Raw genomic sequence first — 15,010 nt, 5'->3', positions numbered from 1 at the left:
GTAATAAAGTATAAAAAAGAATTTTAGATTATGTTGCTCAAATTAGGTCAATTGATTTTATTTGTCTAATGAAATAAATTCGGTTTTACAAACTTAGGAATTAAACCCACCCGGATGTAACAAAACATTTTTCTTCCTTCCCCGCTTTCTTTTCACTGAAGCCTCCTCATTCTTCAACAAATTTAGGGTTCCAAATTTAACTTTAAGCTTGTTGAATTGATTCTATCAATGGCGTCTCATAATCACATGGACGATGTAAGTTCTTTTTTTCCTTTTCAATTTCTAGTTGTTGTTTATAACTTGTACTTCCTTTATACTATAATGTTGAAGAATTTTCGTTTTGGGGGAATTCTCAGGACCTCGATTTTGGTGGAGATTTCGCCGCCACTGGACGTTCAGGTTTGCTAATTCTCCGCCATTGTCATCTTTACTGCAAGCTTTTGAGTATATTATTTGATTGCAAGTGATTTTAGGTACCAAAAGAAGCTTTGGAGACCTTGACGATGATGAGGACGATATTTTTGGCTCTAAAAAGGTGTTTTGTTTACTTGTTCTTATTTAAGTTTGTCTTGTAAACCATACTTGCAAACCAATCATGGGATACAAGGTTAGTGGGTTGCTCATAAGCACTCTCTTAATTAAAATTTATGTGATATGCTTCTTTTGAGACATCATAAATTGTTTAACATAATTAAATGCACTTTTTGATACTGTCAAGGATTGAAAATCCTTCAAGAATATTTAACTTGACTGATCTGTGATTCTTTTCAACTAGACTAATAGGAGTCATAAGGACTATTAGCATGGCAATCTCAAGTCAATATTTATCATTTATATGTTTCAATACTAGGGTAATTTGTTGAAAGTAGAAGAAACAGCACCTGGTGCAGCAACAGGGATGATCTTGTCTCTTCGCGAGAGGTATGGTAGTTAGATGCTTGTTGCACATCTGTGAACATTTTTGGATTTAATTGCTTATGTTTTCACTTTCTCACTGTCTTTTGTGCTTCGTTATTGCAGTCTACAGGACTGTAAGGATAACCTAGCATCAACTCAGGTTTTTATCATCTTTCATTTTTGTTTTTTGTTTTCCATGGTTATATCCAGAATTATCTATCATCCTCTTTTTCAGCATTATGTATTCATGCTGTATGATTTTTTAAAATATTATATAATTATCAGAGCCTAGAAGTTTAGATGTTCTATTTTTTTTTTATTATGGTATGTTGGATTATAATTTTGTTTTTGTTTTTATTAAGAATGGTATGCTTGATTATCTTACTTTCTCTCAGTTAATATTCAATGTTTATATAGGGATTTTAAATTTTTTTTCCTGAAGGTCCATTTAACTGATGGAGGAGTTTAGGCAAGACTCCTAACGTGTATATGTACCAAAAATAATAATTACACGTAGGAGGGCATAAACCTTAGCCTCTGTAGCATTGTGAAGGTTGATAAAGACCTTTAAAGACATTTGAGTACAACAAAAAAGAGTATTGTGTTGAGTATCATTGCTACTGATGGTATGAGACTCATCTAAGTAGCTAGATACTATATACCTATTGCTAATCACCAAAAAAGGCTCATAATAGTCAGCAGACATCAATGGCGAACTTGTTCTTCTTAAATCTGAAATTTGGGAGTCCATCAAATTCAATCTCCAGTGAAGCTCTAACCTTTAAAGGTACGAAAGTAGTTTCAGTAAAGATTAGAAAAGTTTTAGATTCTTCTCCATGTTAGCAAGGAGGTCAGCAGTAGAGTTGCCTTCTGTAAAATATGCTTAAAAACAAAGTTTCCAGCACGAGATGAATTAGCTATTTTCTCAGTAATCTGCTTGATTTTCCAGGGTTCCATTGAGAATGTCAATAATAAGGAGAGAATCAGATTCAACTATAACATTAGTAAGTCCAGCCTCCAACAAATGTTCACCCCTTTCAACATGGCCTTGGCTTCAGCCGTATTGTTACTGCAATGCCCATAGTAATCAACAAAGGCCTGAATCATAGCCCCTGTCTGATCCCTGATTATAGCACCCACCTGCTGATCCCGGGATTCCCCTGCTACAACCATTAACATTGAGTTTTATCCAAAAATGAGGAGGTTTAATCGAACAAACAGCCTTGGAATGATGATTGGTTTCACCTTGTCTATCATATAACATTTTCCAATCCAAGAATCAGGGAGGGTTAATTTTGGAAATTGATGAGGTTGTTTAACTTGCTGAATGATGTACCAAGTTGGCATCATTTTATCATCAAATCTGGCTTACATCTATTTTTCCAAATTTCCCAACATATTGCAATTGGAAGGAACTTTAGTATGCAGTCATGAGCCTCATTCTTACCTTTCACATTCCACCAGTTAATAGCTGACATCCTAAGTTGTCCATGGACTTGTTTAATACCACATGAGTTGCAGAAGTAAGCACATATAGTATCTTTCATGGGAAGTTGTTTTGTGTTTTCTCTGATACTTCACTCAAATCATTCAAAAATTCATTTTAGATACTTTTGTGGTGGTATAGGATAAAATCTCTTTCTTCCCTTGCTTTCAGATAATAATATGCTTTAACTAACATGTTGGCTGGATGGTGATGATTTACTGATTACCTATCTTGCATCAGCATAAATTTATCTTCCCTTTCCAACCTTCGAGTTGACTCTGCTACTCATGTCTTAAAATGTCCGAGGGGCTAATATGTCTAATTTCACAGTTTGTAATCTTCCTTTGATGTTTTACGGCCCTTCCTTGATTCTTATGCATTCACTAGTTTGTTCAAACTTTGTGTGGGGGCCTTTTGGAACTGCACCACACTTAATGGAGCCTGAATCATGCTGTTGAATGACCAACATTCTGATTTAAATCTCTTAAAACTAATTACTGACTTAACTGTCTATCTTGTTTCAGACAGAACTTGAATCTGCAAAATCTGAAATACTAAAGTGGCGCTCTGCGTTTGAAAAGGAACCATTCATACCTCCTGGCATGACACCTGGTATTGTCCTTTTCAGCATCTCTGCACAGTCAAAATCCTGTTCCTTTCTTCTTGTTTTTTTTTTTATCTTCGTGTTTTCCCCAATTGATGCTGTATATTTGAGAGTCCTACATCATTGAAAAAAGAAGAAGCGTATTTTAGTTCCCTCTCCCATTTGTTAGATGATATGGTTCTGAAAGGGTTTGGAGTTATATGGGAAAGTTTGACTTGTTCTTTAAATAATACTTAGTAGACTAGTGTGAGGCTTCCACCATCACATCACTGCTTAAAGTTGAATTGTTTAAATTCCATGTGTTATTATTATTTTTTTTTAAAAAAGAGAGCGAGATATCATTCATGTTCAACATTTCGGGCCACCCTTTAAATGGAAAGATCTTCATGTTAATTTAGACGGAGTGGTTTCTTTAATTCTGAAGAGTATTAACTCTGTGCTTATTTGCAGAACCCAAGTTTGTGGTCAGTTATCTTCAGAACCTCAGATCATCTGAGGAGTCATTGCGTGAACAGGTGTTTTTTTTTTTTTTGATTATTCCTCTTTGTTTGTTCATTGCTAAAATATTATTGAAGTTTTTTCTAATCATTATCTCATCTTTGCAATCTGTAGTTGGAAAGAGCAAAGAAAAAGGAGGCTGCATTTATTGTTACTTTTGCCAAAAGAGAGCAGGAGATAGCAGAGTTGAAGGTAAACTTGTCCATGTACATCAAATGATAGATTGCCTCTATAGCAGATTAATTTTGAACTATCTTGTATACAATTTGTTTTTCTTTGCGGCTATCTCAACAAAATTGAGCAGGATATTTGAACATGTTATCTTACTATATGGTGCAACCATGCAAGAAAACTATATGGAGCAAAAGATAATGATTTCACTAAGAAATTGAACTTTGAGTTTGTAGATGCTATCCAAGTTGCCAACTGTATGTTGTACTTTACTCTGAGAAAATGTCTCATCTTTATGGTGTGCAATGAAGCTTGCGACCTACATATTAGGGTAAACAAAAGCCTACTGCTAGTCAGATAATCTTTCATTTTTTATTTTTGTCAATTGAAGAGATCTGTGATCTAATCAATACTAGAGATGCCCTTATGTTATACATCTAGTTTTTTCCTCGACAGAACCTCTGATCAGATGTCATGTCTTTCTTCTCTTGGGGTGAGGCGAGTAAGAAGGCAATGGAATGTTTTTTTTTTTAAATCCTTTCTTGTAAAGCATATAGTATTGGGTGCTCTTTCCTTCATCTTTAGTTGCCTTTGTTTTAAAATGTATATATCCAATTCATTGTTTTCTCTTTACGTTGTGCTGATCAATTCTTTCTTCTTACTTTTTACTGGTGAATGTTTTAGTCTGCAGTTCGGGACCTTAGAGCTCAACTCAAGCCGCCATCTATGCAGGTAGTAGTAGTATCTTTGCTTACTCATTGTATAAAACCCAAAAAAAGGAGGGAGAGAGAGAGACTGTGAGAGTGTGTATGTGCTATTCCCTGCTGTTGTTCAATTGTTTTGGTGAATTTTTCCAATTTGCTCCTTTAAAAAGGAGTTGTATGTGTGTAATCTCTATGTGTTGTATGTAGCTTTTTTTTGTTTCACACAGTAAGTTGCTCATTCTGGTCATTTGGTTGTTGCTTTGCTAATTTTATGCATTCTGCTTAAATAATAAAATTGTTAGCTGGTGCTAGTTCTAGTTAAGGAATCTTACTTCCTACTCCAACCCGCTATCAACCTTATGCACACATATTGGCCTGAGAATCTAATTCTAGTTTTAACACTTGTAACTCTAGTGCTGATCTCAAGGTTCTAGAATACCTACCAATTCCCAGTATACTCATTATGCTAGAAAACCACATGACATATTGTTAGGGTTGTAAATTGTAAGTTAGTATCTTGGGGTGGGGGTGGGGGGGAGCTCAATTGACGAAGGTTGAGGGACTTGTTTCTTAGGTCACAAGTTTGAGCTGTGCCAAGTGAACTTACTCCAGTATTTAAGTGTAGAAGGTAGAGGGGTGGCCCCCTCACCCTTGAGTTTCAAAGGCTGCAGTTTTTGGTTATAGTTAAATGTAAGTTAGCAAGGGAATCAAGAAACGGAATGGTTTCATTTGTGTTTCTATTTTGTTGATACTTTTGATGCAAGTTCAGCTTTTCGCTTCCAGACTAATGGAGGAAAGATAACGAAAGGGTAAGAGCAGCATTTACTACCATCAAACTGGCTGATAAGATAAATCCCCTTAGGAACTGCATATGGTGGCCTGTACCTCTTCTCTGCTTGAATCATTCTGCTTAACCCTAATGTATATCCTACCAGCTGGATTTGGGTCTTTAGTCTTTACGAAAAGATTGAGTCTTCAGTGGCTACTTGTTTCTTACTATCTATGGTACTAATTAAGGGGCAGATCTGTTTTTATTGTAATTAATTTATGAAGCCTGCACTATTTTCCAACAACACCCTCATTCATAATCACACAATTATCAAAAAGAGAGATGATAGAATTGTTACTGCATTTGATGGGTGGTGATTTCCTTGTAGTTCAACTCTCCTTTGACGGGTATGCTCACAGTCCGCATCAGCATCATAAATTTTTCCTCCTATTTTCTATTCCCATATCCTATTTTTCAAAGTTTATATTCATTCCTAGTTGAATTTACCAAGTTTGTATTATGCGTAAATGCTTATGCCCCCTTAACTAGTTCTCTAAGATTTTGGTTCAAGTTTGCTCAATGAATGGCCTAAGAGATCTTCATGTTAGGTGAGAACAGATGATACTAAGAACAAAGTTTCAAGGAATGCATATAGTTCCATTAATTTTTTAGAAACAGCTTCCTTCTGCTCTCTTTTTGCTTCTTTTTGAAGGTCTCCAGCATGTCCTTGATGCTGAGGAATACAACATTATCAATTTTTTTTAAAAATCCAGAAATTTAGAAGTTACAACCAGAGTTATGGAATTAAAAGCTTTCTGTTTTTTTTCTCTTTATTTCCTTTTTTTTTTTCTGAGAACAGCACTATGATTCACTGAATAATCAAACCTTTGTAGCATTTTGTTCTTTTCTGCAATAATATGCATCTGCAGTGAGCCCCTCTCCCCTTTTTCCCTGGAGAATGTCATCTTATACCGTAGCTATTCCTAATTTCTTTTTTGGGTTAACATTTGTTTTTAATGTCTTTGTTCACATTTTGCTCATTTTCCTTTCTTTTGGGGGTAAATTAACAGGCACGGAAGCTATTACTAGATCCAGCTATTCATGAAGAGTTCACTAGGCTGAAGGTAACTTATCTAGACATTGATTTTAATTTTAAGCTGAAATGTCTGGAGAGGAGATTGATACACTTATCTAGTGGTTCCATACTTTAATTTTACTGTGCTTTCAAGCCTCTTTGATGGTTCGCTGGAATTCTTTATTTAATGGGGGAGGCACACTGTTAGTGAAGTCATTCCAGGTTACCTTTTGAATTGCTCAATGAGCTCAGATGATGCATCCCGTTGCCAATGAATATAGCATGCTTGGTGCTTAAATTCTTGGATGCTTCTCGTGTGTAGTTTATTTGACTTTTTCATTGTTCCTTTATGGCCTTGCTGGCCCTGATTGCATTCTTGCTTACATCTTTTCTTGTTTTTCATTGACAGAATTTGGTTGAGGAGAAGGATAAGAAAGTGAAGGAGTTGCATGATAACATTGCTGCTGTCAATTTTACCCCACAAAGCAAAATGGGCAAGATGTTAATGGCTAAATGTAGGACACTGCAGGAGGAAAATGAAGAGATTGGAAACCAGGCTAATGAAGGAAAGGTAGTAGACAATTTTCTTGATCAGTGAAGTGTGTAAAATTATAAAACTCTTTTAGTTCAAAACTGAATTTAGAAATGGAAAAGTGATTTATTCATAAGTTACTCAGTTATCTAGCTTATTTCTTCCAGGTTGGTTTTAATATGATGGTTGCTTTATAGGTGATAAATGTGAGATGTTACAGAAGTTCTGTTTCTTTCCTTACTTGCAGATACATGAATTAACAATGAAACTGGCTTTGCAGAGGTCTCAGAATGCTGAACTCAAAAGTCATTTTGAAGGTTAATGTTCTCTCAAGTTGTTTTACAAATACACCTCTGTTTTCTTTTTGATTGGGCTAGGTCGTTTTGGTCATTCTAGATATGATGAGTGATTGATATTTGTTGAGGATATTTAGCTTTGCGTATATGTTGAAACTTTTGGTAATATATGCATATCCTCTTGAGTAAAGAAAGACATAGTCACTCTTAGATATAATTTGCTTTTTGGTAGGGTTTTTAGCTTAAGAAAGCTGTTGACAAGGAATTATACTACATTTTAAAATACATATCTAGTCTGTGCTCGAGGAATCAGTTGCTGTCGCCTGATCTGTGTGTGGTTACCATATATCTGCATGCCCTTCTTCTTACGACAGTGAAATCATGCCAGACATAAGGCATGCTTTTATTAGAATTGATTCATCATCGTCAGCGAAACCTACACCATCCCAAACTGTGGAACTGTTAATTCCTACACTGATTCACCCATTAGCCTGCTCTCTCCAGAGTTCATGATTTGTTTGTAGAACAAAGTAGTTTCTTCTTGTACTATGGTGAATTGTAGTATTTAATTTCACATTTTTTTGGGGGGTGGGGGGTGTTGGGTATGACATAACTATAAAGTTAGCACCCTCATTGCATAAGCAATCCATATTTGTGCTAATTTTGATATAGATCTTTCATTACATGTGTTCATTTTACCTTTTAGTTCTCACCGAATTCTGTTGCCTTGCCATTGTTATTCAGAACTGCAATGATGAGTAGTTTGGTTTCACTCACTTTCTAACAATTTTTATTCCCACTTGCAGGCCTGTGCAAACAGATAGAGGGACTGACGAACGATGTAGAAAGATCAAATGAAATGGTGCTTTTCACACAGTTTCCATTCTTGTTTAGAGTGAAATCAAACATTAGGATGACTTTGGAAAGATGTAGTTTCACGTTTTAATCGTATTTGTCCTAGGTACTAATCTTGCAAGATAGAGTTGCGGAGAAGGATGAAGAGATCAGTAAGCTGAATGAAGAGTTGAATGAGAAAAACACTGTTGTGGAGAAAACCGAATTAACTCCTGATAAAACTACCAATGATGAGGAAATGACAAGTACAGAAGCTCAGGCAGAGAATGAGTAGAGGGAGGTTTCTGGAGTTGGTCAGCACGTTCGAGGCCTTACCTTCATACATGAAGCTGCTCTTTATCCTTATATGGTACAACAGTAAAGCAAGCAGAAGATAAGCCTGTGGATCTGGAAGCAAGAGCTATCAGTTTGTAAAGCAACAAGCACGGCCATATCTTTCTTAACTTTACTAGCTGTAGACAGGCATTCGATGTACTTGTAACTGCAATCCGTGTTAGATTTGTATATCCATTTCTTTGGGTATTACATGGTGTATTTAGTTTCCTATCCATGTCTGCTGCACCAATATGATCTATGGCCTCTTTTGATTCGTAGAACTTTTTATCAACTATGCTCTTGCAATTTTGCCGAAGATTTATCATGTAGAATTGTAATTTATCTTGTGGAGTGTAGCTAGTTTATATGTGGTTAAGTGCATGATGTAGGTAGTACCCTTTAAGCATATGGTGTATAAAGTAGGTCAGAAGCAGATATATGACTAGTAAAAGAGGCAACAAATAGTAAACAAGTGACATTAGATTTATCACATTCTATCAAATTGCCAAAAAAAGTAGCTACATCTCTCATTTTTTAGAACTGTACATGGACTGCTTTCTTCGCTCATCGTTCCAACCCAGCCCAGCTGAACCTTTGTTTCCCGTAGCCTGTAAAGGTTCAATTAACCCCTTGTTGCTGCAGCCAAGTGCCTCTCCCTGTGCAAACACCCAAATCATCAGGTTACAATATGGTCATTACATTTCCAAGTTTCACTTAAGTAGTATCATTCACAGAGGTCCTCATGTAATCGCTAGGTGAACTAATCTTTCAAAACAACACAACCATGAAATTACTCGTATAAGATAATCTAAGAATGTCCGAGTATAGATGGGGTGAACGTTTCCTTCTCGAGAAAAGATGGATTCTAATAACTTAAAACTATTACAACGATCTAGTAATGAAAGGAGGACAAATTTCCCTTCACACCTGAGTGAAAAGATCCAATGGACACCTAGAGATGGGCCATCAATATGGAAATATTCAGAGTTTTACAAGTCTAGATAGGTCTCTACTTTTTCTTGAGATCCAAAGATAAGGCATTTTAAGATTACCTAAAACCTCCTCGGTGACACTTATAGCTAAAACTATAATTCTTAAAGTCGTGAAAGTTTAAACTGTACCTCCTTCCAGCCCATGTTTTCCAACATTCTTCTGGCATAGCTACCAGCTCCAAATGAATTGCTCAAGGATTCGGAAAGAGCTTCCTCTGGACCAGCAGATGCCTCCAAAGAAACAGAATCATCAGAGTTGGATGAAATTTTTTGACCTGGACCAACGCCAAACCCACCATGCAATGCTCTTCTTTCTGCAGCTCTGTCCCTGTACAGATGGTCTCTGTCCTGGAATGGCATAATCACACAATTTAATAGATAGGTAAGAGATTGTAGATCCTTGTGCATGTCCATCTAAATAGGAGAAAGCATCTCTCCAATAAAATTAAAAAAGTTTTCTTTAGAGATGATTCAATTGTTTTTCCCTTACATGGTAGAATTCCTCCAAACCTGAACAAAAGCTCCTCCATCCAGAAGCTCAATAGTGGCCCTTCCCACTTTGTTCCCTCGTGACTCGAGCATATAACCTTATGCTGGAGGTGGAGGGTCCTTACCACTAGACTATCCTTCCATTGTCTTCGATTGATTAATTTATCACTTAAGAGAACGAAATAATCACAGATCCAAACACAGCGCACAACTAGCAGTATTGTCTAAGATGGTTCAATCTATGCTGTTTGTTTGCTAAACTGGCATGCCTTTTTATCTTTATCTTTTAGTTGTGTTCACCTTCTAAATACTTCAACACAATTTGTTACATTTCCCAGTTAGCAAATTTTCTAGTGAAGCTTTCAGAGAAGTGTTAAGATACTAAATCTGCTAAAGAACTCACCCTAATTGACTGCATATAGAAACTTTATCGCTAATGACCAATAACCCAAATCATCTCCAAGTACAAAAATTGTATAAGTTCTTGAAACATAAAGTGGACGTAGACTACCTTTTCAGGTGCACTGATCTCCGATTGCAGAGATACATCCTCCTCACCAGGAAGTGTTGTGCTTATGGGTTTATATCTTTCAGTGACCGGTGAGCATGTCTGGATTTCTCTGTTGATTGACATTTGAGGAAAGCGCCAATTTTTCGTTGGATTGGAAGAATCATAATTTGACAAAGAAGCCAAATATTGTGTGCTAGGATTTTTCAACCTGTACACCTGACCTGTAGTAAGTAAACATTTTAAATGAATGCCAACAAGGATAGAATACGGATGGCCGATGCAAACTAAAATCTCATACTCAAAAAATGAAACTAACATCTTCTCATGTATAAGCCATTGAGGTTCTACAATATTCTGATGCGGAGGATTGAACGGAATAAAGAGAGTTATGGATGTTTCATAAGAAGTTGGAAATCCCTGTTCCTCTAATGTTTTGCCTCATTACATCTCTGTTACTGTCTATACACATACTGTAGCTTACATGACTTCATCTCAAAATATGCATGTCTAATCTGGCAGTATTCTGAGTAGGTCTGACCATGAATGAATGTGAATGCATACATGCTGACGGCCAAAACATGCAAAGAAAGTATTGGCCATTTAGGTTTGCAGGGAAGTCACCAGGGAGGCATGAGTTTGCTCAGTTGTAACAAATAGAGAAGGAAGTTTCTGGCATATGTAATGAAAAGATCACGGATTGAATAGATAGACATAGTAAAGGGAATTACGCAAATTTATTTTTTTACAGTAAGTCACAACAGTTCACTGAGCATTTTATAAACCTCAACTAAAACGGATCATGTTAACAATAACTGATCTGTGTAAACAGATAGGATGCAGAAGTTCCCCTGTAAATGAAAGTTTGACAATGCAAACCTGATGTAACTCGTACCAGATCAAGATGGACTTCACATACTGGGGCAGTTTTAAGAAGATGGCCACTCGAGGGCATTGATGGGTGCAGCTTAGCAGTGGGCTTCACCAGTCGTCCTACCAGCCTGGCCACCCTTCTTTTTCGACCTTTTCTGATCTTTTTAACCATTGACCAGTCCCACAAATCAACAGCCTGAATATGTGACAGAGAATCCTCAACTGGTCGTTCAACTTGACCATACTGGGCTCGCCAGTTCTCTTCCTCCAAACAAATGCCTGTTGTGAGGGAACTTCAGTCAATTTTATGCATCCAAAAAAACATGAAAATGAAAACATTCAAAATAAGGAGCATATGTATTTCAAAATCGCCAAATCTTTAATCTCTTCTTCCTTTTATCACTGAGCTAGGAGCCTATTCCATCTTTTTAGAATGAGTTACAGAATAGAGGAATTCATGAGGTAGTCAAAGAAAGATTTTTCTTCAACTTAATTCCCACTTTATTCGAACTACCAAAAGAAAATAAGAGAGAGGCAGCAACAACAACATTCCCAGTGTAGTCCCACTAAGTAGGGTCTGGGGAGGGTAGAGGTGTGATAGCAACAACAAAAACTAGAAAAATCAGTAGACAATATGCTAGATGAAGAGAAAAGAAAAGGAAGCAATTACAGTACAAGGATTTTTCCCATTTGAACTCCTAATAGTTTGGTGAAATGTCCATATGCTTTCTGCCTTTCTGGTGTCATATCAATATTTTCAACACTAACGTCTTAATGCCAAGTGAGACAAGTATCATAATCAATACTAACCATCATCCATGACATCTGCAATTGGATCAGCAGAATCCGTCCAGTCGTCTGGTATCCATTCACCTTCCTCGAGTTCATATGTGTTGTCATTCCCTGCACCGTCAAGGTAGAATGACTTGCAATGCTGTAAATCTAATCATATTATAAGAAAAATAGGAACTTTAAACCAACCAACTGCTGACAAATGTGTGTGATCTGTGTCATTTATTTCCGGAGCCACTGTTATGTCTGAAGTAGTATTGGCAACTTGAGTGGTATAATTTGCCAGATAAAGTTCAATGAGAGTATCTTCGAGCCTGAAAGTAGATGTATTACAGCGTTGGAAAAGAAAAATAACTACAAGAACAAAAGTACAAGATAACTAAACACAGTCTTTACCACTCTGAAGGTGGTGGTGGGTTTTCTGGAAGCTTGCAACTGGTATCCTCCAAGTGCTCTACTAAGAGTAAAATAGAAAGAGAAAGTAAGCGAATGTCAAGAGCAAATGACTTCTGAATTATCAAAATAACAATTACTACACCCAAGTATTTCTCTACTGAAAGTATGAAGCAATTCGAAGGACAACCATTATACTTGGGGTGAGAACATTACTGGCGGTGACAAAAGACTGACAGCTAGAGGGGCTCAATAATGAGATAATAAATAATGGATATCATAAGTGAAGAAATTGCATGAATAAACATCTTACATCCATGATGAAACACTTCTCAGTTTACACAAGTTAAATAGATCAGCAAACATGAGCAAAACTGATTCGATAATTACTCAACCAGCTAAACTCACAAGAAACTGCTGCAATTCATTTAAATCCAGATGGACATGAAAAGTATTTCACCAACCAAAATATAGGGAACAGAAGAATGGTTCCACATCTATATATTTTAGATAGAATGTCAGACCTACCATTAAAGTTATGGGTTCACTAGAACCTAATAGCTTTTGTCCAAGCCATAAACATAGAATCTTGGATCCACTTTTGTTTAGATTACTTGACCCATCAAGTTACAACAAAATGTTTCGATCACCCAAAGCTAAAAGGATTAGGTCTGGATAGAACTCTAAGGGGGAAACAAAATATATATACTGCAGCAACAACTTCATCACAAACACATCCTATCTTCTATAACAATAGACAGGCTGGTAAACTTATTCACCTTCAGAGAACTCAGTACAAAGTGGTTCCACTGCTTGAGCCACATTTTCACCTGACATACTTATGTCTGCATCTACCTCATCTTTGTTAGACTCCACAGGCGCAACGCTCTCACAACTATTCATTTCACGACAACCACCATCCTGACGTACAATAATAAACTAGCTTAACATAAATCAAACCAAAAATCAACTAAGCTAACATTTAAATGCTGTAAATTTGAAAGCAAAAAAAAAAAAAAAAACCCTCTACCTGAGAAGACTCCATTGGTACATAAGTACCATTATCAAATTTGTAATAAAGGCCATCATTACAGCTGTAGTACCAGCCTGCTTTAGGATCATGATAAAATCCAGTGCTACAAAAGAACGATTGATCTCAAATAAGTAATTAATATAATTGCTGAAAGAACTCCAAATTTTATGAAAAACTCAGATTAAATTCAAGCCCTAATTCCGCGAAAAGAGGAACACAGAAAATGTCAAGCAAGTAAATTAAATTAACAAAGAAAATCGCACCGAGCATGGTAGTAAAGCTCAGAAGTTTCATCCCAAACGAACTGATTATCGGATTCGTGCAGCTCCAGTTTCTCTTTCTCGGTTCCCGCCATCACTAACCTTTGCAGATCAATATGGTGAATTTGTTAACTTCAGAATCTACAAAAACAATGGAGTTTCAATGGTTAAAAAGTTTGAATTCTAGTTGTAAATAACCACACTTTTGGGGGTTCTGCCATAGGAGCAACAGCAAAAGGGAATACTGTTTCAGGCCCATAAAAGGTCCGTGGAATAATAAGTTGGACGGACTTGGATAAATTACTTAAATACACACCTTTATTTTTTATAATTTTCATTATTCCCTACTATTTTAAAATATCTCCAAAATCCCTTCTTTTCCTTTTAAATTCCATTGTTCTAGATACATTAAGTTTCACATTCAAGCACACGTTTCTATTCCTAATTTCACTCCCTTAATCCCTCCCTATTTCACTCCCTTTAACCTCTTCCTATTTTCACTCCCTCAATTTTTACTTCCTTCATTTTTTAATTTTCAGATTTATTCTCTCTCCATAAGATTTTTCAAGAACCAAGTAAGTTTTCGCTTCACAATTTTTTCCGAAGAACTACCAGATCTCCTCCCTTTCCACATTTACAAAATATATAAGGAAAAAGTGAAAGAGATGATGTATCCTCATTGCTCCTTGCAACATCATCGTTTCCAGGGATCCTCTTTTGCTGATGAAATCATTTTCCATTGTTGACAGTGAGACAAAGATACAGAAGTTGGTATAGAGCAAAGATAAAAGTGTAGGGGGATTTCTTGGTCATTTGTTTCTTTTTGCTTTCAACAGATCAATTGTTGATTTTTTTTTCTATTTTTGTAGTTCATCCTTTATAATACATATGATTTCATATTTAATGTATCTAGTTGATTTTGTTTCTTAAACTAATGTATAATGCCTTCGTTGATTTTCAATGTAACTAGATGTGTATCATATAATACATATGCTTTGACACATGAACTAGATGTGTATCATATGATTTCCTATGTATCAAGGGTTTTTTAAATTTTTTATCATGTATCAGTGCGCCATCAAGTGCGTTTGCTGATACATTTTGAATCAGTGTGTATAGTGTTTTAGATGATGCATTGATACATGAATTTGTTGTGTATCATAATATTTTCTATGTATCATGAGGTTTTGAAAATTGTTATAATGTATCATTAACTAAGTTTAATAACTGCGTCATCAACTGTGCTTGATGATACATATAGAATCAGTGTGTACAGTGTTTAGTCGATGCACTGATACATGTATTAGATATGTAACACATGTTATAATGTTTAGTCAATGCACTGATACATCAATATCCAACTCAGCTGCAATTGCTGCTTTGAGATTAGAAAACGAAATTGAATTTCCAACAACGATTCCGTCGATTTTGTAACTTTCATACTGCAATTCGTTCACCCAAATTCCGG

The 15,010-nt window shown here is 36.1% G+C and overlaps 2 protein-coding genes across 3 annotated transcripts; one reads left to right on the top strand and one right to left on the bottom strand.

The window, feature by feature from the left end:
* Positions 1-90: 90 nt before the first annotated feature.
* LOC107015005 (FKBP12-interacting protein of 37 kDa) lies at positions 91-8,544 on the top strand. Its single transcript, XM_015215152.2, has 14 exons — positions 91-255; positions 357-399; positions 474-535; positions 851-921; positions 1,021-1,057; positions 2,908-2,995; positions 3,438-3,502; positions 3,600-3,677; positions 4,341-4,388; positions 6,200-6,253; positions 6,614-6,775; positions 6,984-7,053; positions 7,839-7,894; positions 7,994-8,544. The coding sequence occupies exons 1-14, from the start codon at positions 229-231 to the stop codon at positions 8,159-8,161; spliced, it is 1,029 nt and encodes a 342-aa protein (XP_015070638.1). The 5' UTR covers positions 91-228; the 3' UTR covers positions 8,162-8,544.
* Positions 8,545-8,617: 73 nt separating this feature from the next.
* Positions 8,618-13,811, bottom strand: LOC107015004. Of its 2 annotated transcripts, none has more exons than XM_015215149.2 (10): positions 13,546-13,811; positions 13,280-13,385; positions 13,029-13,170; positions 12,253-12,313; positions 12,046-12,170; positions 11,875-11,967; positions 11,071-11,343; positions 10,195-10,415; positions 9,324-9,542; positions 8,618-8,858 (listed from the first exon to the last, which is right to left on the bottom strand). In XM_015215149.2, the coding sequence occupies exons 1-10, from the start codon at positions 13,635-13,637 to the stop codon at positions 8,730-8,732; spliced, it is 1,461 nt and encodes a 486-aa protein (XP_015070635.1). In that variant the 5' UTR covers positions 13,638-13,811; the 3' UTR covers positions 8,618-8,729. The 2 variants fall into 2 exon arrangements, with proteins under 2 accessions (XP_015070635.1, XP_015070637.1); XM_015215151.2 differs by having other exon boundaries at positions 12,253-12,310.
* Between the last annotated feature and the right edge of the window lie 1,199 nt (positions 13,812-15,010).

The sequence above is a fragment of the Solanum pennellii genome, chromosome 3, assembly GCF_001406875.1.
Source record: "Solanum pennellii chromosome 3, SPENNV200".
Taxonomy (NCBI): Eukaryota; Viridiplantae; Streptophyta; class Magnoliopsida; order Solanales; family Solanaceae; genus Solanum; species Solanum pennellii.
This window is presented reverse-complemented; position numbering and strand designations above follow the sequence as displayed.